Source organism: Dysidea avara, chromosome 2 (assembly GCF_963678975.1).
Source record: "Dysidea avara chromosome 2, odDysAvar1.4, whole genome shotgun sequence".
Classification (NCBI taxonomy): domain Eukaryota; kingdom Metazoa; phylum Porifera; class Demospongiae; order Dictyoceratida; family Dysideidae; genus Dysidea; species Dysidea avara.
Window position 1 is genome coordinate 24465871 of NC_089273.1, and position 24481 is coordinate 24490351.

Genomic DNA, 24481 nt, shown 5'->3' on the forward strand with positions numbered 1-24481 from the left:
TTGTAGCTGAACTCTCTACAAGGTAACTTCTTCTAGCTGATCTTTTTCACTGCATATTTGTTTGTAGCTGAGTTCTCTACAGGGTGATTTGTTTGCAGCTGAACTCTCTACATGGGAGTTTCATTGTAGCTGAACTCTCTACAATGTGACTTCTTCTAGCTGAACTCTCTACAGGGTGACTTGTTTCTAGCTGAACTCTCTACAGGTGATTTGTTTGCAGCTGAACTCTCTACATGGTGGTTTCTTTGTAGCTGAACTCTCTACAAGGTAACTTCTTCTAGCCGATCTTTCCACAAGGTGATTGAGTTTTTTGCAGCTGAACCCTTTACATGGTGGTTGCTCTGTAGCTGAACTCTCTAAAAGGTGACTTCTTCTAGCTGAACTCTCTACAGGATGATTTGTTTGCAGCTGGATTCTCTACGTGGTAGTTTCTTTGTAGCTGAACTCTCTACAATGTGACTTCTTCTAGCTGAACTCTCTACAGGGTGACTTGTTTTTAGCTGATCTCTCTACAGGGTGACTTGTTTCTAGCTGAACTCTCTACAGGTGATTTGTTTGCAGCTGAACTCTCTACATGGTGGTTTCTTTGTAGCTGAACTCTCTACAAGGTAACTTCTTCTAGCTGATCTTTCTACAGGGTGATTTGTTTGTAGCTGAATTCTCTACAGGGTGATTTATTTGCAGCTTAACTCTCTACAAGGTGACTTCTTCTAGCTGAACTCTCTACAGAGTGATTGATTTTTTTTGCAGCTGAACTCTCTACATGGTGGTTTCTTTGTAACTTAACTCTCTACAGGGTGATTTGTTTGTAGCTGAACTCTCTACAGGGTGATCTGTTCATAGCTGAACTCCCTATAAGGTAACTTCTTCTAGCTAATCTTTCTACAGGGCGATTTGTTTGTAGCTGAGTTCTCTACAGGGTGATTTGTTTGCAGCTGAACTCTACATGGTAGCTTCTTTGTAGCTCTACAATGTTACTTCTTCTAGCTGAACTCTCTACAAGGTGACTTGTTTCTAGCTGATCTCTCTACAGGGTGACTTGTTTCTAGCTGAACTCTCTACAGGTGATTTGTTTGCAGCTGAACTCTCTACATGATTGTTTCTTTATAGCTGAACTCTCTACAAGGTAATTTCTTCTAGCTGATCTCTCTACAGGCCGATTTGTTTGTAGCTGAACTCTCTACATGATGGTTTCTTTGTAGCTGAACTCTCTACAAGGTGATTTCTTCTATAGCTGATCTTTCTACAGGGTGATTTGTTTGTAGTTAAACTCTCTACACAATAGATTCTTTGTAGCTGAACTCTCTACAAGGTGATTTCTTCTATAGCTGATCTTTCTACAGGGTGATTTGTTTGTACCTGAACTATCTACATGATGGTTTCTTTGTAGCTGAACTCTCTACAAGGTAACTTCTTCTAGCTGATCTCTCTACAGGACAATTTGTTTGTACCTGAACTCTCACATGATTGTTTCTTTGAAGCTGAACTCTCTACGAGGTGATTTCTTCTAGCTGATCTTTCTACAGGGTGATTTGTTTGTAGCAGAACTCTCTACAAGGAAACTTCTTCTAGCTGATCTCTCTACAGGGAGATTTGTTCGTAGCTGAACTCTCTATACATGATTTGTTTGCGGCTGAATTCTCTACATGATGGTTTCTTTGTAGCTGAACTCTCTACAAGGTAACTTCTTCTAGCTGATCTCTTTACAGGGTGAATTGTTTGTAGCAGAACGATCTACAAGGTAACTTCTTCTTACTTATCTCTCTACAGGGTGATTTGTTTGTAGCTGAACTTTTTACAAGGAAACCTCTTTTAACTGAGCTCTGTACAGGGTGAATTGTTTGTAGCTGAACTATCTACAAGGTAACTTCTTCTAGCTGATCTCTCTACAGGATGATTTGTTTGTAGCTGAACTATCTACAAGGTAACTTCTTCTAGCTGATCTCTCTACAGGGTGATTTGTTTGTAGCTGAATTCTGTATAGGTGATTGGTTTGCAGCTGAGCTCTTTACAGAATGGTTTCTTTGTAGCTGAACTCTCTACAAGGTAACTTCTTCTAGCTGATGTATCTACAGGGTCACTAGTTTGTAGCTGAATTCTCTACATGGTGGTTTCTTTGTAACTGAAGTATCTACAAGGTGACATCTTCTAGCTGATCTTTCAACAGGGTGATTTGTTTGTATCTGAACTCTCTACAAGAAATCTTCTTCTAACTGATGTTTTAACAGGGTGAATTGTTTGTAGCTGAACTCTCTACAGGGTGATTTGTTTGTAGCTGATCTCTATACAGGTTACTTATTTCTAACTGATCTCTTGAATTCTGTTCAGGGTGACTGCTCTATTAGGATGACTGCTCTATTAGAGTATCTCGATCTCGCACTTGCTACACCAAGTTGGATTTCGTGTTATAACTCCGTGGCTTTAAGTCTGATTCTTCTACACCATTGAAGAGCCTTTCTAAGATGATAACTCCATCTGTACAGCGATTTTGAAAGCATTACCCCAAGCGGTTTACCTGGTAGGCGTGGCAAGCATAATAATAATAATAATAATAAAATAAAAATATTAAAAATTAGCTAATCTCGATTGCGTAATTGTTACACACTGTTGATTTTTTCGCTGTATCTTCCTGGTTTTTAGCTCGATTTCTTTCAAACCACAAAAGGTTTGAGGTTCAATAGTTAACCTATTCACCCACCGATTTTCAGCTTCTTCCCATACGCGGTTTACCCTGTAGGCGTGACAACATATTGGTGTTATTTTTCGTGCATAATCGCTCATAACTCTTTGTCTGTTTATGGTATTCCAGCCAAACTTGGTACCGAGATGCGCCTTTATACCCCCCTTCTGTGTGCCAAATTTCAAGGCAATCGGATAACGCGTTCGAGTTTTATAGCAGTTTTTGTAAGTGTGCGACAAGAAAAAGAAAAATAAGAAGAAGAAGAAGAAGAAGAAAAAAAACGAAGAAACTCAGCCAATTTTTGAAGTCGCATATCTCGGGAACGCGCGAAGCGATTTCGCTCAAATTTGGAATGTAGAGTGCTGCAGTTGGGGGGCATGTCCACAGCAAAAATCGTCTTGTTTCATCAAGGAAGCACAGAGCTACGGAGGTGCGAAAATTGCGTTTTCTTTCTTCCTGTCAATATACTCACGGGTGTTACGCGCCGGCTTCTTGGGCCGCACGACACACTACCGTGTGTCTTGATGTTTACAACATTTGAGATTAGCACATTGCAAAGTTGTAAAGGCTTCCCAAATTATATGCAGCCTCTGACCTGAGCAAAAGTAACTATTAAAAATTTCTCCAACACAATTGTTTAGAGGTAGCCATGGATAATGAGGACAAATGATACTTACATAATTTCAGAATGTCCACAATAATGTGTCTACTGTAAACAGGTTGAATTGTTGGTTTGTATAACTAGCCATTGTATTTAAAAGAAAGTAGAGATTGATACAATGCACATGCTACAAAAAGTAAAGAAACAAACTCAAAAATGTTACAGCTGAAATGAGAATGATCTATGTAACACAAAGTAAGGAAACAAGTCAAACAAGATTAGATAGCTACTTACTAAAATTTTAATGATTGCTTTTGGCTAACATCTTGAAATGAGACTAGCTAGCCAAATGTAGGCAATGAAATGTGTCTCATTTTAGCAAGTAGCCATCCAGTGTTGTTGACTTGTTTCCTTACTTTTTGTGTGTGGATCATTCACTTTTCAGCTGTAATATTTTTGATCTCGTTTTGTAGCATGTGCATTATATTAATTCCTACTTCACATTTAACATTTCAAATATTTTTTTAATAACTAGTACATATAGAGAATGTAATTTTCACTTGGCCGCTAGTGTACAAACAGTGTTGGGCAAGTTACTTTGTAAAAGTAACTAGTTACATATTACATATTACCTGCAACTGAACTATTTAGTTACAGTTACATATTACCCATAAAATAAAGTAACTATAATAATATTACATATTATATTACTTTGTGTCCACAGCCTTAAGCTGTCACGTGTGAAACTACCACTTTATCACGTGACATGATTGCGTTGTTGGACAATGTGCAAATCTTGGTTATAAGTAAGAAGCTGGTGAATAAGCTTCATTCAGTAACCTTCATTACTTCGTTGTGGCTAGGTGTTACTCAGAGGATAACTAACAAGACTAGTAACTTCGTTACTTGTAGTAATAATATTATGTAATATGTGACTGGATTTTGGAAAAACGATCCAAATCGCACATTAGAAGTTCCGAGATAAACGGTTTTAAAGAATTGAAGCCAGCATAACTCTTCAAGGATAGCAAGCACGCGTATGAAATTTACACAAAAGATGCATCAATCTGTTACCTTTCAAGCCACTTCCAGTACTTGTAGCTGCTTGTACAGTTTCCGCCAAATAAGATAGAAAATCTGAGCAGTTGGACGAGTGAAGTAGTATCACGAGTGCTCACAAAGGGGTGGAGGCTGGGGGGTGGAGGCTGGGGGGTGGAGGCTGGGGGGTGGAGGCTGGGGGGTGGCGGGGAGGGCAAAAGTTAGACCACAAAATGGAGGCAGACCACGATTGGAGTCCAGACACGAGATTACAGGGCTGTGCTGGCTCCTTAGTGGCTGATATGTAGCAAAATCAACAGAGAACACGTCTGGCCAACATTATAAGGCTGTCCACCAGTAAACCACTGACTCTTGCCAAGCCAGGTCCTTCACAAGGCCTGAAACCGCCATTTGAGCACTCCACACCACCCAGAAAATACGTGTGTAAAAACCAGCCTCGTGTAGTTTGAGTAGTGCTGAGAGTCAAAACTTGTAGTACGATAGTGTAGCTATCCACTGGTGGTGTTAGTTTGATTTTGCCTGATGTGCGATTTGGATCGGTTCTGTAAAATCTGGTCACATATTAGATTCGTTACAGTAACTATGTTACTTAGGTAATGTGTTACTTTTGTAAGTAAAGTCACTTGAGTTATATTACCCGTTTTTATAGCGTATTTTGTTACATTACTTAGTTACCACAAAGTAAAAATATTACGTAATGCGTTACTTATGTAATGCATTACTCCCAACACTGCGTACAAACTAGGTAACTATACATAGGCATAGCTGTAGCTAATAAATCTGTAGCATCTAAATATGGAAATTGTTTGATCGATGTAGAAAATTAATGCCTTGGTAATGTTTGGAGCATGAAGAACAAGACAACCAGAATGATTAAAGATAAAATGAAAGGCAAGTTGCAGAGGGCAAGCACTCATTGCAATCCAAAAGGCACATTCCACTGGGTTTGTTATTGTGGTGAAAAACGGTGGTGCATACAATGCATCATTTAGCTTCTAGCCTTGTGACTGTGGTCAGGCAGGTAGGTGGGCAGTCAGGCAGGTGGGCAGTCAGGCAGGCAGGGAGGCGGGCGGGCAGGCAGATGAAATCCAAGTGAATTTCAAATTTTGTAAAATTCATTGTATATCGAAACATTCGTCTTTTCACTTCATTTAATCAAGGCACAGGATAATTACAGCACTACTAATTCATTCCAAGTGATTTTTTGGGTAAAATTATTGCAAGGCTGTTTTTTGTTAGTGTGAAAAATTATGAAGCCATATGCTTTGGTGCCAATCCCTACTTATTCTAAGTACTACAGTACTTAATAATAACTATAGTAGGTAGACATACTCAACATACATGGAGCAAGGCCATGCCCAATATCTGGGAATGTTTTCTGCTGTCTGTAGAAGATGTAGAATCATGACTACTTATTGAGATTGTATGCTATACTGTCTGGGCATGCATGGTATCATGCCCACTTGTACAGTTCGAGTGTCACTGCTTGTAAGTAACTAATTTGGCATCAAGCAAGCCAACTTTATGAGAATTGTGGATTGCTGTAGCTGTCCGTAAATCTATTTTACTTAGTTTATATGTGTCTGTTTACAGCAAGGCTTTTTTTGTTAAGCAGGAAATAGTGAAAGCCTTCTACAATACTATAGCTTTGCACAGTATTGAATGTATAGAGAGTTTTAATGAACATGAATATACCATGATGATTAATATACAGCATACCATAATGGTTTATGGTTAACATGATGGTTTAAGAGGAAGTACTATAAGTAACCTTTTCTGTAAACACAATTACTAATGTTATTATGGTTTCTCAACAGTATGCATATTTTGGCTTCCTTGTGTATAATACACATGCAGCGTATTATAATATTATTGCCACAGTCAAGTGATAGGTTAGAATACATTGAATAACATGTGAACTTAAAATAGATTATCAGTGTTTTGTCAAAGACATGAGTACACAAAAGGCATTGCCTGCAAAGTAACCCCCCCAATAAACATACAATGATATGTGCATAACACATAAACAATTACAACAAATAAAACAGAATATTGTACAAAATGTAAATGACAAAGTGCAGTTCAGTATGATTTGATAGCTGTAGGATGTGGAGATGAATTACACAAAATACACTGCCAAGTAAACTATACACAGTAACACCCTTTCTAGCTACATTCCCTTATATAGACAAAGACAGTTTCATTAGCTAAATAACTATTGATTAGTCTCCATAACAACGAAAGTCATACATAAAGCAACACACAGTAATTTTTTTTTTAAATTAGCTATGTGGCTAGCTATTGTAGTTACTTACCAACACTTAATTACCGATCCACAGATGATACTGACCGCGTGATTCTGCGCGATGAATCTCGCAATGTATCAACACTGAGGAGTGTGGACAGTGTCTTGAGTTGTTCAGAGAAAGCAGCTATAGGCTAGCTGCTGAACGTATGATGACGAATTGTTTGCTAACATTTAAACACAGACAATACAGACCGACAAACTACAGCCTAGCCTGGCGGCGCCCGTCCTTTTAGTGCAAGCTGGATGCTTTTTTATCACGTGATTACCAATACATCATCAAAACGGAACTCCAGTAGTTGTTCATTACAAGGTTCTGTGACACTGTTGTTAGCGTCTTTCTAGTAACCAGTTAGGGTTCTATAGTTCTAGATAGCAAAATTTTTGATTCTAAGTTCAGTCCAACCCAACTGAGTCGAGGATCTTTCCTGTGGTGAACGGCAACCTGCCGGCACTGTTGCTGTTGCAACCGGGGCACGCAACGTAAAGAATTTGGCGTCCAGTCAGTTTTACTATAGGAAATAGAGGAGCCACAGTACACAGAAGAGAAGTGGGTGACTGAGCAAAGTTTTTCAAAGCTGGTAAGCGTGTGCTAGCTGTGTTGTGGTCAAGTGTCAAGGTGACTTGTGTATACCTCGGTGTAAATAAGAAGCGACTTATTTATTTATTATTTGCTTTACAGCATACATAAAACAAGATATGTACAGTATAATCACTAGTAGTCGTTAAGATCTAGTGTATGCTGAAGGTACACTGGCATCCAGTGCCAGTGGCCAGGAGTAAGTATTATTATTAATAGACTAGTTCTAGTTACTTATATTATATAAATTTCATTAAAGCAAGGGTTACAGGTGATCAAAGTCTATAATATTATTTTTTTTTAATTGCATACAAACTGAAAACCACAATTAAGTAAAATTAAATATATTAAATACAAAATTCTAACTAGCTTAACTACCAAACTAAGTACTTTAACTACAAAACTAGCTACCTTAACTACAAAACAACCTTAATTAATAACTTAGTTCAACAAGTCTATGCCATCTTCTGGGCATAAGCCATAATGCCTCAGGATCATTTTGGCATTATATCGCCAGAGAGTAACTGACAAACGCTGAAGCAATTGTTTCCTTGCAAACTGTCTGGGAATACCACTTTTAACAGTGGTACGGTCGGCAATCATGGATAAGGTTGATAAAGCAAAGGGTGTCCAAACTCCAAACGACTCGCAAACCAGGGGAAAAAATTCACCACCATGGTTATTAACAGTTTCCAAATAATGGTCATCCTTAGCCTCCTCACTGGCAGCAGCAGCTACCCCAGCCTTAGATGCAGCAGCGGAAATAAAGGAAGGCTGAGTTGTGCACCTGACAGAGAGGTCAAAGTAAGCAGGACGGCCTAGAGTAAAATCAGGATGGTAAATGTCCCCAGGACGAGATTGATCAGAGGCAATGCTTTGCTCACGGAGAACACCAGGGTGATCTTGCAGTAGAGCATGATGTACTATAGAAACAAGAGCATCATGGCGTTGGATACGTAGTGGGCCATGAGAGCAACCAAGAAGATGGTCACCAAACTGATCTATGACAGACAAACATGTACAAAGTGGTAACAATGGGAATAGAGGAACACCCAACCATAAACGGACAGCGATAACAAACTCATGTGGAGAAAAGGCCAAACCCAATGTTGGTTGAGGGATGGCCTTCAGCCAGCCACTGCTGACACCAGAGGAGTGAGCAACAGCACGTAAACGAGCCTGGTCACGGATTGTGGAGGTGTTGAAAATGCTTGCAAATAATTGATCATCAAGGGAAGCCTGTAAGTCATTTTGGGAAGATAAGTTAGAAGGCAAGATGGATAGACTTTGGAAATAGGAGATAGCACAATTTTCACCTGGAAAAAAAGAAGTCACATCAAAATTTGGTGCTAAATGGGACACCAAAATCCGGGCTGAGTTACAGGAACCCAAAAAGGCTGGATGTGAAGAGCGTTGGGACTCACGCAAACCCAAGCCTCCTAAACGGAATGGCAAAGTAGCTTGAGACCAAGCATTATCAGAGATGCTACAGCACAAAATTCTACTAAGACAGTTGCGTAGGTTAGAGTCAAACACAGATGGAAAGCAGCCTAATGATGAAGAAGGGACACAGCGCAATATGTGAGTGATCTTACAAACACTGAGACAGCTCCTAAGCAAATTCAATTCAATTTGAGGATCTCCAAGTTCTGCAAGCTTATCCTGAATAGATGCAGTTTTTTCAAGTTTACTAGACAAAAAAGGATCAAAAAAAGTAGGTGGTCCCCACACAGGAGACCCTAAAAGCTCTAAACCACTGCTTTCAGGATTAATTCATTTTATTGCATGAGGAAATTCAGGGAAAGAGCTATCTCCAGAAGGCCAATACAACTCACATTTGGATAGATTGATATGCAAGCCAAAACTTGGCCCAGACTGAGTAAAGCATGATAGTAAAGCAAGGAGAGAAGATCTAGACCCAATAAAAGTGCCATCATCTAAATACCACAAACTTAGGAGACAATTTTCACTAAGAAGATTGGAACCAAGAAACTGAAGCAAAACTGATGAGAATAACAGAGGACCAAGTGGATCACCCTGCTGTACACCAGTGGAAGCAAGAATACGACGGTGGCCAAAATGTAATTCTGCAGGCTGGTTATAACACCAGTACACCCAACGAGATATTTCAGGAAAATCCTTATAAACACGGCTGAGAAAAGCAGTGCGGCTGCATTCATTAAAAGCATTTTTCATATCTATCTTCAGAAGAGTTAGTGATTCATCACCACCCAGCTGAGATAGAGCATGACGGACAGCATGAATAGCCCCTTCCAAGCCACCTGGAATGCCAACTCCAACTTGGCCATGAGGAAGGAAGACATCTGGAAGAAACGGACGAACAAAGTGACAGCACAACCGACTGGCAAGGCGATGAAGGATCAAAGTTGGGGGGTTTGGGCGACCTATTACAATGCCTACATGGACAAATGAAAGAAAACTGAAGTGCATGCATTGTCAGGATCAAAATTCTGTTCAAAATGATTCCATAGAAAGTTTGTAAGTTTTTACTTGATAGTAGGTAGGTTAAGATTGTAATTTATTATTGGTAAAACAATCCTATGAGGGAGTCTGCTGAAATAGAAGTTACTGCTGGAAACATTGGTATTTCTTATATGTTGTAGTTTATAGCTAGAACCTAATCGTGTGTTTCCTGAAGTGAGTTCAACATAGTCAGTGATATTAATGCAGAACCCCTAGGGCCTTGTTTTACAGTGCGTATAAAGCTTTGTCAGTGCTGCGTGTGGCAAGTTACTTGCATATTGAATTTCGTAAATCATTATTGTAGATACGTAACTAGTAGTGGACTGGCCTGTAGTATTTTGTAAAATGGCTATGTATATACGTTGCTATTGTACAATTCAGCCATAGTTTGAAGGAAGGGGCTATCATTTTGGTTCTGTGGTTGGCGAAATGAAAAAGAAAGAAACAATGCTTCTGGGGCTCAAACCTGGACCACTGTGTGAACAATCAGTGTGTTACCAGCTATGCTACCACTGCTAGCTACCCAGCTCCTTTACTTTTCTATCTATTCAATAAGTAAACTGTATATATCGAGAAGAAGAAGAAGAAACCAAAGCTGAATGCTAACATCTAATTTGCCCGCTAGCTTTTGGGGTGAGCTGGGTTGGAACAAGTTCAAACTGCGTAGTAGGTATTTGTCCGGTTCCGGATGCTGACTTGTACAGGCCATTTGTCTGGCACTCACCTATCATAACTCAAGTATCAACCAGACTAGTTGTTCCTTGAACTTACCTTCATACAGCTAGTGTGGTTGATACAAGAGTTATGATAGCTGAGTTGTGGACGAATAACCTGTATAAAATCATTGTCCGGATGTAGTTTGAACTGTAGCATTATTTTGTAGTGCAAGGTTTAGCTATTGTGTTTGTTAGCTAGGAAACATACTATAACTGTCTGATTTGTGCATGCACTATACTGCTGATGTTTATGACTGAATATGTACTGGGATAATATTATTATAGTTTTTACACAGAATCTATTATAATATTTCTTGTTAATTTGTTTATTTTGAATTTTCCTTTCAGTGGTAAGCTAAATTACTAATTGTGACCGGATTTGCTTTTTCACACACAAAGTTTGACCCATTTTTGTGAACTTTGAGGTTTTTTACCTTTTTGACCATGGCATATAATTGTCTGAACTTTTTCATAAGTGTAGCAACAGTATCTGGCTGCATTGTGAGACTACGTACAAGTTACCCAGGATAAGGAGTCAAGTGTTACATCATTTTGTTTACTGGTAGGTAAAATGTGTGGAAAAGGTACCTTCTCGCAAATCCGGTCACAATTTATAAACTGCATATACCGCCAGTAGAAGTACTGTAGGTATAGGTTAATGCATAAATCCAGGTATCTGCACTATTTTTGAAAGCTGAAGTTCGCCATAGGTGATTATTGTGCCATTGCCAAGTCTCTAAATAGCACAGATACCTGGATTTGTACTATGGCTTGTGTTGCTCTGGTTACTGCCAGTAAAGGGAGCTTCCTGATCACATTAGTGCTAAAATAACTCACTGGTAGACTTCCTAGATGAATACAAACATCCCTATGACCCAGGGATGCTTTGTTACAACATTTTTACACTCTAGCGATGATTTCTGATGGCTCTTATGACTGGAATACAGCAAAGCATGTGACACATGTGACAAAATATTTTGTCATGGGTATCTAACCAGTTTAGATACCTACCGGCGGGTATCTGTTGGATTTTAAATCTCATTATTGACTAAACTACAAAGCACACTATGTGTGAAATAGTCTAAAATAAAGCAGAAATGTTTAGCTACAAGAGCAGAATGCAATCAGCTTGTAGTGCATTAAACATTTTTTCAAGCCGGCCACCACACACGCATTCAGCACACCTACATACTGTATGTAGCTATGCAAAAAATTATAAGTAGTGTGTGCGTGAATTCATTTGTATTATTACTAACACAACAACCCCATAATTGCTTCAGATTACTCATATAAATGCTTGATCCTATTGACATATGTAGTTACCAAGGGTGAAGAATATAGGGCTTTTCAATGGAAATAAATGCCAGACTTTATTCTAACTTGGCATCATTATGCCTAGTGTAGCTACCCACAAGAAGCAATGTTAACAACAAAGTAAAATGTAGGAATATACGATTGCTGGCCTTATAATATGCCAGTCTTGGTTACTCTGCTATAATGGCTGGAGTAAAATCTGTTAGAAAGAAACAGACACCGTGGCCATAATTCAGGGACATATTATAGTAGTTGCAATGTGATTGCAGGGCTCTTTTTTTTGAGTGTACTGTCAAACTTCCAGTACAACTCAGATTTTGTCCTGTCAAAACATAAAAATGTACTGGTACCCAGTATTAAGCTTTCAGTACTAAAGATGTAGTCATGCCAAAAGTAACATAAATCAATGTAACACACTGTTTCTAGTCCAGTACAACCGTCTTTTAGCACTTCATGCATCCCACAAGTCAAAGGTAACACTGGATAACATGGTTTTAAATACATTTTGCACATTGATATACGTATAGCTGACAAGTACAAGTAGGCTGGTGTTCAAACATCACTGTGTTGGCTTGAGGTAAAGCTTGTGGCCACAAGTCATTAACAAACACTTAATTAAATACTGCTGCCTTTGTAAGGCTGCTCTCCAGTAGTGTAGCATTCTGTCCAGCCACAATGTCCGGACAACAATAAAATTAACCAGTTATTGCACAATATTGACTGGAAATTGGCTGATTGGTGAACGTTATTTCAAGCCCTGGATTGGGCTTGTGAAAATAGGATACATGGGCACAAACTATACCCCATTACATAAAAGGCATATCTCAGTACTGGAATAAAATATCTGGATTCTGTGACTTGTGTTGTAAAACCACTGAAATGTTTATAGATGGTGAAAATTTTGTAGCCATAGCATTATAATAAAAAGTTATGAGTGATGAAAGTTTGAAAAGGCACTGTAGGAAAATTGTATGTGCTCACATACCCTATTTTCGCAGGCCCAGTAATATTTTGATGTTGTCTATTTTAGGCTTTAAATAATAATTATACGATGGCTGTGAGGGATTTTACTGATATATACACCCAAAGCCCGAGGGCCGCAGGCCCGAGGGCTGCGGGCGTATATGTCAGCAAAATCCCAAGCAGCCATGGTATAAGTGATATATATCACTTGGGGCACACTCACCTATTAGGTGAAAGAACTATTGTGCCGTTTTGTACAGTAGCATCTGAAGATCAATCATGGTTTTAATAGCGTGGGCTAATAGCCATCAAAACGTTGTTCATACGTTAAAACGTCAATAATACGTTACTATGATTCAACATGCAATGTTAGAAAACTTGTGATTGTGGGATGGAGTTTATATTGCTATCATTTTTGTACTAAGTTAAGCAAACTAACTTCGCTATTGGGACAGTAAGTAAGTTATTATATTAAGTTAAGTACTTAGGACTGTAAGTTACTAACCTATTTCAATGTAGCAGTAGTAGCTTTGCTGTTCTGTGGTCTGTTCAAAGGCTGATACACAATGGGTAGAAATACGCATCCACGATTGCCCAAACAATTATTTTGTGCATTCATTATCCTTTAGTAACAACCAACTAGTCTATCTTAGCAAATGTACTAAGCTTAGCAACCACTACAAAAATGAGTCCCACAATACAAAACTCTATGTCACTCAATATAACGAATCAAAGTGCATCGATTCTTTGAACTGGCTGGGTATCAAAGTCATTGGCAAACCACTATCCCATTATATTGCCCTGGCAATATCTTGATATTTCCCGGGCAATATGTGAGTTAAACACCGAGCGGTGCCTTTGAACGCCCACGCTAAAGTGGTATATATGAACTTGTAAAGGTTACAAACTATTTTGGTGTTTTAATGATCACTGCTGGACTATTTATAACACTGATGTAGGTCCTTGAACTAAAACAATACACGAAAATCTAAGTAATAAATAGTTGTGAAGCGATAGATAATGACCTATATAAATGCTATTTAGCAAAATTAATAATATATTGAATTGGCTCATTTCTATGGTTTCTATTAGTGATGCACCGATACCGATACTAGTATCAGTATCGGCCCTATTTTGGCGGTATCGGACTTGTATCGGTAAAGCTATAAATGCCCGATACCAACCGATACGTAAGTGACATCATTTAATTACTTATCAAGATGGCGGCGTGCATAGCGCATCGAATGGAGTTGAGCAAAAGCTGATATAAGCCATGAATTCCTTACAAGAAGCCAACCACTAGCATTATTAGTACAGTGGAAACTGAAGTAAGCCACGAAATAAGATTCATTAAAGCCATAAACTATTATCTTCGCGTAATTGATAGCCACAAAACCAGCAAACTGCAGTTGATGAGATTAGCAAATGAGTTTAGTAAGGTAAATCACAAGCTGGTTCTTGTGAGAAATGCCTGTGGGGCAAAGTATCGGTATCGGATCGGTATGGGCCTTTTCCGGCCTCAAATGTATCGGTGTCGGATCGGTAGTGAAAAAGTGGTATCGGTGCATCACTAGTTTCTACAGTTAATACTAATCTAATCAAAAACAGCCAAGCTGTTAAAAAAAGGTGCGGCCCCCATAAAGGCCATGGTGAAAAAAGATGTGAAATCCAAAGTGGCGGCCAAGAAATGGCTGTGATGGTAGGTTAATGGTTACATTTTAATAACAACAATTCAGGTGAATTTGGTGCCAAGACCAAGCGGCACAAAATTCACCTGAATTGCCGTTATTAAAATGTAACCATTAACCTACCATCACAGCCATTTCTTGGCCGCCACTTTGGATTTCACATCTTTTTTCACCATGGCCTTTATGGGGGCCGCACCTTTTTTTAACAGCTTGGCTGTTTTTGATTAGATATCACTTCTTTTTGTATTTGTATACTGCAAAGCCAGCCTATGGCTGGCTTTGGGGCTTTTTTAACCCATGTGTTTTTTTCTTTACCACAGGAAGAAGAAAAGAACTTAAAGAAGAATTTTAGTACTTCAATTATTTTTGATTTTATTAGTAATTATACAAATTATATACATATATTTATTACATGCTCATTATTCCCCACAGGATTTTTTTTGCAGCTGATCTCTCTACTGGGTGACTTGAAATGTAGCTGAACTATATACAGGATGGTTTTTTTGTAGCTGAACTCTCTGTAACAGGTGATTTGTTTGCAGCTAAACTCTCTACATGGTGGTGTCTTTATAGCCCAACTCTCTACATGATGGTTTCTTTGTAGCTGAACTCTCTATAAGGTGACTTCGTCTAGCTGAACTCTCTACAGGGTGATTTTTTTGTAGCTGAATTCTCTGCAGGGTGATTTGTTTGCAGCTGAACTCTCTACATGATGGTTTCTTTGTAGCTGAACTCTCTACAAGGTGACTTCGTCCAGTTGATCTCTCTACGGGGTGATTTGTTTCTAGCTGAACTCTCTACAGGTGAATTGTTTGCAATTAAACTCTCTACATGGTGGTTTCTTTGTAGCTGAACTCTCTACAAGGTAACTTCTTCTCTACAGGGTGATTTGTTGTAGTTGAATTCTCTACAAGGTGGTTTGTATGAGGCTGAACTCTCTACATGGCGGTTTCTTTGTTGCTGAACTGTCTACAGAGTGATTTGTTTGCAGCTGAACTCTCTACATGATGGTTTCTTTGTAACTGAACACTCTACAAGGTGACTTCTTCTAGCTGATCTTTCTACAGGGTGAATTGTTGTAGCTGAACTATCTACAAGGTAACTTCTTCTAGCTGATCTCTATACAGGGTGATTTGTTTGTAGTTGAATTCTGTACAGGTGGTTTCTTTGTAGCTAAACTCTTTACAAGGTGACTTCTTGTAGCTGAACTCTCTACAGGGTAATTTCTTTGTAGCTGAACTCTCTATATGATGGTTTCTTTGTAAATGAACTCTCTACAAGGTGAATTCTTCTACCTGATCTCTCTACAGGGTGATTTGTTTGTAACTGAACTCTGTACAAGTGCGTTTTTGTGGGTGATCTCACTGCAGGTTGATTTGTTTGTAGCTGAACTCACTAAAGGGTGATTTTGCTTGTAGCTGAACTCCTTGCATTGTATCTAGTTTCTAGCTGATCTCTCTACAGGGTGATTTGTTTGTAGCTGATCTCTCTACATGTTGATTTGTGTGTAGCTAATCTCTCTGCAGGTTGATTAATTTGCAGCCGATCTCTCTACAAGGTAATTTGTTTGTAGCTGATCTCTCTACAAGTGGATTTGTGTGTAGCTGATCTTTCTACTGGTTGATTTGTTTGTAGCCGATCTCTCTACAGGGTAATTTGTTTGTAGCTGAACTCTGTACAAGGTGCTTTTTTGTAGGTGATCTCACTGCAGGTTGATTTGTTTGTAGCTGAACTCACTAAAGGGTGATTTGCTTGTAGCTGAACTCCTTACATTGTGTCCAGTTTCTAGCTGATCTCTCTACAGAGTGATTTGTTTGTAGCTGAACTCTCTATAAGGTGATTTATTTGTAGCTGAACTCCTTACATTGTGTGTAGTTTCTAGCTGATCTCTCTACAGGGTGATTTGTTTGTAATTGATCTCTCTACAAGTTGATTTGTGTGTAGCTGATCTCTCTGCAGGTTGATTTGTTTGTAGCCGATCTCTCTATAGGGTAATTTGTTTGTAGCTGAACTCTCTATAAGGTGATTTGTTTGTAGTTGATCTCTCTGCAGGTTGATTTGTTTTAGCTGAACTCTCTACAGGCTGATTTGTTTGTAGCCTATCTCTCTACAGGGTAATTTGTTTGTAGCTGAACTCTCCACAAGTTGATTTGTGTGTAGCTGATCTCTCTGCAGGTTGATTTTTTTGTAGCTGACCTCTCTTCAGGGTGATTTGTTTCTAGCTGATCTCTCTACAGGTGATTTTTTGTAGCTGACCTCTCTTCAGGGTGATTTGTTTCTAGCTGATCTCTCTACAGAGTGATTTTTTGTAGCTGACCTCTCTTCAGGGTGATTTGTTTCTAGCTGATTGCTCTACAGGTTGATTTGTTTGTAGATGAACTCTCTACAGGGTAATTTGCTTGTAGCTGAACTCCTTACTTTGTGTCTAGTTTGTAGCTGATCTCTCTACAGGGTGATTTGTTTGTAGCTAAACTCCTTACATTGTGTGTAGTTTCTAGCTGATCTCTCTACAGGGTGATTTGTTTGTAGCTGATCTCTCTACAAGTTGATTTGTGTGTATACAGCTGATCTCTCTGCAGGTTGATTTGTTTGTAGCCGATCTCTCTACAGGTAATCTGTTTGTAGCTGAACTCTCTATAAGGTGATTTGTTTGTAGCTGATCTCTTTGCAGGTTGATTTGTTTTAGCTGAACTCTCTGCAGGGTGATTGCTTGTAGCTGAACTCCTTACATTGTCTCTAGTTTCTAGCTGATGTCTCTACAGGGTGATTTTTTTGTAGCTGAACTTTCTTCAGGGTGATTTGTTTCTAGCTGATCTCTCTACAGGTAGATTTGTGTTGATTTGTTCATTGCTGATCGCTCTAAAGGTAATTGATTTGTTGCAGTTGAACACCCTGCAAAGTGTTTTGTTTGTCAGTAGCTGATCACTCTAAAGGGTAATTTGTTTGTAGCTGAACTCTCTCCACAGTGACTTGTGTGTAGCTGAATTCTGTGTAACTGAATTCTCTAGAGAGTGACTTAATTGTAGCTGAATTCTCTACACAGTGCATGACTTGTTTATAGCTGAACTTTCTTCAGTGTGACTTGTAATGTTCTGAATCTCTATAGTGGTATATTTGCTTAACTCTCCACATGGTGACTGTCTTCTTGCTGAACTGTCTATAAGATTAACTTTTTGCAGCTGAACTCCCTACAGAATAACTTGTGATGTAATAAAATTCTATAATGGAGTAAATAAATTAGCCGAATGCTCTATTAGGGTGACTGTTCTATTAGAGTATCTCGATCTCGCATTTGCTACACGGAGTTGGCTTTCGAATCATAACTCAGTGGTTTGTAATCCGATTCTTCTGTACTACTGCAAGGACTTTCTATGAAGATTATTCCAGCTATACACCGATTTTCAGCTCATTGCTCTAAGCGGTTTGCCTAGTAGGCGTGAAAACTAATACTTTTTTATTCATAAAAATCGATCGCGTAATTGTGACACAGGTTGGGTTTTGTGTCATATCTCCGTGGTCTTTATCTCGATTCCTTTCAAACCACCAAAAGGCACTCCTACGATGGTTACTCCATCTACATAGCAATTTTCAACTCATTCCATGAAGCGGTTTACCCTGTAGGTGTGACAACAAATCGATCTTGTTTTACGCGAATAATCGGTCATAACTCCTGAACCATTCATCGGATTTGTGTCGATGATTAGTTATAACATTATACATTAACAATACGTAGTTTATGATCACGTGTAATAGGTTAGGAATATGACGTCACTTTGTACTTTGAGTTTTGTAGCACATGTAATCAATAGTAGTGACAGTGTTGTGTTGCGTATGTATCCGTGGCGATCGTGGCGAACAGTGAACGAGCCGAGCTATACTAATCAACAGTCCCCCACATTTTTGGTGCTGTGACCAGCAGAAGTCCGTCTGAAGAACGAAGCCAACCCTACCGAGCTAGTTGTGCTCGCCTCTCTAGTCCAAGTATTAACCCGTCACTGAAACGTCGTGGTACCGTGGCAGAATAAGAGAACGGTACCCAGAAAGGCGAGCACCCCATACTCAGTGAACTGTTGTTGCCGTTCCTTCGTTACAGGTTTTCCAGTGGTTGGCATTAATTCGAAGACAAATTCGTCACGGCATGGATGCACTCAAGCGTCATCGCTTATCACGTCGCGGATATAGAAGTCACCTTACCAGAATAATTGCTGCAACTAAAGATAATATTGAAAGAGACCCCAGTGAGCTTACAGAATCAGATTACACCTCATTAGTGGACTGGCAGAAGCAACTTGATCGAAAGAAGGAGATCCTCACTGATATTGATGCTAAGATAATTGGTCTTATTGAAGAAGAAGGGGAACTGGAATCTGAGGTTCTTGAAACTGAAGAGATCCAAGAGACAATCTCCCAACAGGCAGCTCAAGTTGATAGAGTTTTAAGACTATATCGCCACACTCATCCAGACCCCAGTACTGTTGTAACAAGAGTCACTCCACCGCAGGTCCCAACTTCTGATGAGAACAATGAAGAGTCTACTGCCTCATCTGAAACAGTGAGTATACCTGCTACAGATGACACTCACCATACACAAGTGATTCCACACAACACTGAAACACAAACACTACCAGTCACAGTCACACACCCAGAGAATCATGTGAGCACACTCCATGAAAGCCATGCCACACATCCAGTAATCCCCACAAATGCTGTCACCTCAGAAAGCCATGTAGCCCCACTCCCAGCAAGCCACTTATCAAGCAGTAGTGGAGCTACCACCCGTCTACCTAAGCTCAGTATTCCCGTTTTCTCAGGTGAACCATTACAGTGGCAGTCCTTCTGGGACTGTTTCGAGGCAGCCGTACACAATAACTCATCTCTAAGTAATATTCAGAAGTTAAGCTATCTACGTGCACAACTACAACATGATGCTGCAAGGGTTGTGGCTGGTTTCCCACTAACAGGAGTCAATTATGAGCATTCAGTCACTTTACTGCGACAAAGATATGGCCAACCACATAAGCTAGTAAACGCTCACATGAACGCCCTACTTGAGATGCACAATCCAATGAACTCATCATCAGCTCTACAACTATTCTATGATGCAGTTGAAAGTCACGCACGAAGCCTCTCTTCACTTGGCAAGTCCCGGGAGACATATGGTTCGCTGTTAGTCCCTATCATACTGAACAAGCTTCCAGCAGATGTCAGAGTCAACTTGGCAAGACAGCACGGCAGTGATGAGTGGACCATTGATGAACTACAAGGTGCTTTACTGACAGAGATCAGAATTTTAGAAATGGGTTCTCACCACCCCCAACCTAACTCAACTCAGTTTACAGCTTCATTTCATGCAAGTTCTGTTCGTAAATCTTCACGTACTGCAAGTGATCTCCCAACTCCGAAGAAGCCAACATGTGCGTACTGCAAGGGACCTCATGCTCCTGGTACCTGTGAATCCATCAAGGACCACCAGAAACGTTTGGACATAATTAAGCGAGAGAAATTGTGCTTCAACTGTTTGGGCCATCATAGAGTGTCTAGTTGCAACTCCAAGTATCGGTGTCGTAAATGTGGCCGTAAGCACCACACAAGTATCTGTAGTGAAATAACTAGAAATGGAACTCAAGTACAGCCATCTTCTCAACCAGCAACCTCTGAAACACAGGCCACAGGGAACACTGTCAATACAAACTCAACAGCTTCACTCACTGCTCTGGCCCATCCTCCATCGCACAGCATGCTTGTCAAAGACAACACTTGCCTGTTGAAAACTGCTGTAGCAACAATTACTTCCTCCTCATATGCAGAAACTAAGGCCAACGTACTATTTGACGAAGGGTCTCAACGTTCCTTCCTGACCCAAGAATTGGCAGATTTTTTATCACTGAAGCCTTACAAGAAAGAAGACATTTCTCTTGCTGCATTTGGTGCGAATCAATCACACCACAAGAGCATGGCAGTTGCAACTGTGTATGTCAAGACGCAATCCAAGGAACACATTCCTTTATCAGTCCTTATCATCCCTACCATTGCCGTCCCACTGAAGATAAGTGCTACCGCCATAGTAAGAACACTACCATATCTGCATGGATTACAGTTAGCCCACCCTGTCAACACAGATGGAGACTTCAATATCTCCCTCCTCATAGGAGTTGACCACTACTGGGACATAGTGGAAGACCACATCATTAGAGGGGACGGTCCAACTGCTACTAGTTCTAAGATTGGTTACCTGCTTTCAGGACCAGTTTCACATACACACTCTCTCAATGTAGTAACGAGTGCCCTTCACGTATCCACCCAGCACAATGAAGATCACAACATCCAAAAGTTTTACGACCTTGAGACAACTGGAATAGCAGTAGAGAACAATTCAGACAAACAGTTTTTACAAGGGTACTAGCGGACATGTATTACTCGTCTCCCTGATGGTTCATACTGCACCAAATTCCCGTGGAAAGAGAGCCACCCACCACTGCCAACTAACTCTAATGTATGCAGGAAGAGAACCCGTTCATTGGCTCACCGTCTTTCACTAACACCAGGTCTCCTACAAACATACAACAACATTATCTGTGATCAACTCAACAGGGGTTTTATTGAAAGAGTGTACACACCTGAAATACCCGGCCTGACCCATTTTATTCCTCACCACTGCGTCAAAAAGAACTCAATCACAACACCAATCCGCATGTGTACGATTGTAGCTGCTGTCAATCAAAGGATCATCCCTCCTTGAATGATTGTTTACTCACCGGTCCTCACTTTCTAAATGATCTATGCTCAATCATCCTTCGTTTTCGTACACACAACTATGCCATCTCCACTGATATTGAGAAAGCCTTTCTCCATATCCACCTTAATGAGAGTGATAGAGATTACACCTGCTTTTTTTGGCTCAGTGACACTACAGATCCCAACAGTGAGCTCATCATGTACCGCTTCAAGACAGTACTCTTCGGAGCTGTAAGTTCACCATTTATGTTGTATGCTGCACTGTACCATCATTTACAATGCTATAACACACCACTCTCACATGACATCCAAGCCAATTTATATGTTGATAATATTGTGTCAGGGTGTGAGACAGAATTGGCTGCAACCCAGTATTACAAACAGGCTAGAGTCATTATGTCAGAGGCCAAATTTAACTTAAGATCATGGGTATCGAATAGTTCACAACTTAGTTTGATAACACGTCAGGAAAACACTGCTGACTCCACTGTACCTGCTAATGTCCTTGGTGTCCACTGGCGTACCGATACAGATAAACTATCACTCATACCCAAGAACACCACTTTGGCTACCATAAATCTAATTATTAAGCGTGAAGTCCTTCAAGACTCATCTAAGGTGTTTGACCCACTTGGACTAGCGGCTCCAGTTACCATCCGCTCCAAGCTTCTAATGCAAACCCTCTGGCAAAAACACCTGGAATGGGATGAACCACTTGCACCTGAGCTCTGTGAGCAATGGCAGTCTATAGTCACAGACATCAAGCAGTTACCACAGTTTAACATCAATAGACGATACTTTACCATCACTTATGAGAAAAACAATGTACAACTTCATGTATTTGCTGACGCCAGCACCAAGGCCTATGGTGCTGTAGCATTTCTCAAGCTACAACAGGAGTCTTCATTTGTTATGGCAAAATCCCGTGTTGCTCCACTCAAGCGTCCAACCTTACCTCGCTTGGAGCTCATGGCTGCATTGACAGCTACACATCTGGCCAAATTTATCATTGATTCCTTACAACTATACAACACCTCTGTTTTTATGTGGACTGACAGCCAGATTGTGTTGTACTGGATCCATGGCAAGAAGACCCTTCCACAGTTTGTTTCTTCTCGAGTAAGTCAGATTCACAATGTACTACCGTCAGTTTCCTGGAGATTTTGCTCAACCAATGACAACCCAGCAGACCTTCTGACAAGAGGTATTACTTATGACCAGCTACAGTCTTCCTTGATGTGGCTTAAGGGACCACCTTGGTTACTGTCTGATAACCTTTGGCCAGAGTGGAAACCTACAGAAGCCCTTCAGCTACAAGTTTCAATAGTGGAAGCCGAAGAGACTACTCAACCAGAGACACAAAGTATTACCTCCGTGGAAGACACTAGCCTTCACTATATTCTTGATGTTTCAGCATACCATAGCCTATCACGACTCCTCAATGTCACTGCATATATTTTAAGATTTGTGAGAAACATAAGAAGGCCATCCATCAAGTACTCAGGCCCTATCTCCCCTGCAGAGCGTACACAAGCTAACTTGAAATGGATCCAAACTGTACAACAGCAATCATTCCCTGCCGAAATCCAGAACATCAATTCTCAATCAAGTCGTTTACCTTTAGTTCGTCAACTCCGTCTATTCATAGACAAAGGTGGACTCATTCGTTGTGGCGGGAGGATTCATAATGCCCCAGTCTCTGAACTGGTGAAATTTCCTTACTTGCTACCAGCCAAACACCCATTCACCGGAATCATTGTCTATGCAGTCCATGAGAAGCATCTACATGCTGGAGTGACATCGACATTGACAGCCATCAGACAGAGCTACTGGATTCCTGGTGCAAGACAGTTGATACGGAAACTTCTTAGACATTGTGTGATCTGCAGGAAGACTGAAGGAAAGCCATATCAAACACCGGATCCACCTCCCCTTGTCAAGTGTAGAGTTCAAGAGACGCAACCCTTTGAAGTGACCGGTGTGGATTTCACTGGCGCATTATATGTGAGAGACACAGGTAAAGAGAGTAAAGTGTATGTGTGCCTCTTTACTTGCGCAGTGACCAGAGCCGTGCATCTTGAGATAGTAACTGACCTCACCACCGAGAACTTTCTACAAGCCTTCAGGAGATTTAGCAGTCGCAAGTCTTTGCCCAAGTTTATGTTATCGGACAATGCGTCCACTTACTTAGCAGCTGCAGATGAACTCAACAAGTTGTTCAGTTGCGAGATCCTACTAGATGCTTTAAGCCGGAAGGGAGTTACATGGAAATTCATCCCAAAGCGTGCCCCTTGGTACGGGGGATTTTGGGAGCGACTTATCGGGTTGACTAAGGCTTCCCTTAAGAAGGTACTCGGAAGATCGTATGTGAGTCTACTTGATCTACAAACAATAATCGTAGAAATCGAAGCCATTCTCAATGACCGTCCATTAACATATGTCTCCCCTGACCTTAAGGACCCAGAACCACTCACTCCAGCACACTTGCTGTATGGTAGGAGGATCGTTTCTCTCCCACATCCAATAACCGAAGAAGATGAGATTAGTGACCCTGATTACAGCTCCAACTCAGAAGGGAAAAGGAGAGCAAGAACCATAACAGTGTTATTGAACAACTTCTGGAGAAGATGGAGGACAGAGTACCTTACATCCCTCAGGGAATTCCATCGTGCAACAGGAAATAACTCCCAGACAGTCAAGAAGGGTGAAATTGTTTTAGTCCATGATGACACACCCAGAGCCAGTTGGAAACTCGCAGTAATCGAGGATGTCATTACTGGACATGATGGACTCATCAGAGCTGTTAACATTCGCACAAGCAGTGGCAGGACAAATAGACCTATAAGCAGACTTTACCCACTCGAGATAACAAGTAAGACCGATGTTGAACCTGTTAACTCAGATGCTACCAATAGCCGGGACAAGTTAGATTCTGAGAGCAATCAGCAGAATACATCACAGCCACAGGACATCCGCCCCACAAGACAAGCAGCTATGAAGGCCCGTGCAAGAGTAGCCGAATGGACCAGTGTCTTGCGTGGCCCCCCGGAGGATGTCAATGATTAGTTATAACATTATACATTAACAATACGTAGTTTATGATCACGTGTAATAGGTTAGGAATATGACGTCACTTTGTACTTTGAATTTTGTAGCAGATGTAATCAATAGTAGTGACAGTGTTGTGTTGCGTATGTATCCGTGGCGATCGTGGCGAACAGTGAACGAGCCGAGCTATACTAATCAACAGTCCCCCACAATTTGTACCAAATTTGATGCTAGGATTCACCTTTGGACTCCCTTTCTGTGTGCCAAATTTCAAGGCGATCGGAGTACGCGTTTGCTTGTTATAGCAA

The 24481-nt window shown here is 40.4% G+C and overlaps 3 protein-coding genes across 3 annotated transcripts in view; all 3 read left to right on the forward strand.

The window, feature by feature from the left end:
* Positions 1 to 6973: 6973 nt before the first annotated feature.
* LOC136243792 (uncharacterized) overlaps positions 6974 to 24481 on the forward strand; it is a 51213-nt gene continuing 33705 nt past the window's right edge. Inside the window, exon 1 of the mRNA XM_066035404.1 lies at positions 6974 to 7226. The gene's annotated coding sequence lies outside the window, so the exon portion shown is untranslated. The remainder of the gene's footprint in view (positions 7227 to 24481) is intronic.
* On the forward strand, positions 18529 to 20793 carry LOC136247946 (uncharacterized). The gene has a single exon (XM_066039765.1). It carries the CDS (start codon positions 18529 to 18531, stop codon positions 20791 to 20793), a length of 2265 nt encoding a protein of 754 aa, XP_065895837.1.
* LOC136247947 (uncharacterized) lies at positions 21324 to 24191 on the forward strand. Its single transcript, XM_066039766.1, has one exon. It carries the CDS (start codon positions 21324 to 21326, stop codon positions 24189 to 24191), a length of 2868 nt encoding a protein of 955 aa, XP_065895838.1.

Coding starts and splice junctions, on each gene's coding strand:
- LOC136247946 (XM_066039765.1), top strand. CDS start 18,529: ATGGATGCACTCAAGCGTCATCGCTTATCACGTCGCGGATATAGAAGT.
- LOC136247947 (XM_066039766.1), top strand. CDS start 21,324: ATGTACCGCTTCAAGACAGTACTCTTCGGAGCTGTAAGTTCACCATTT.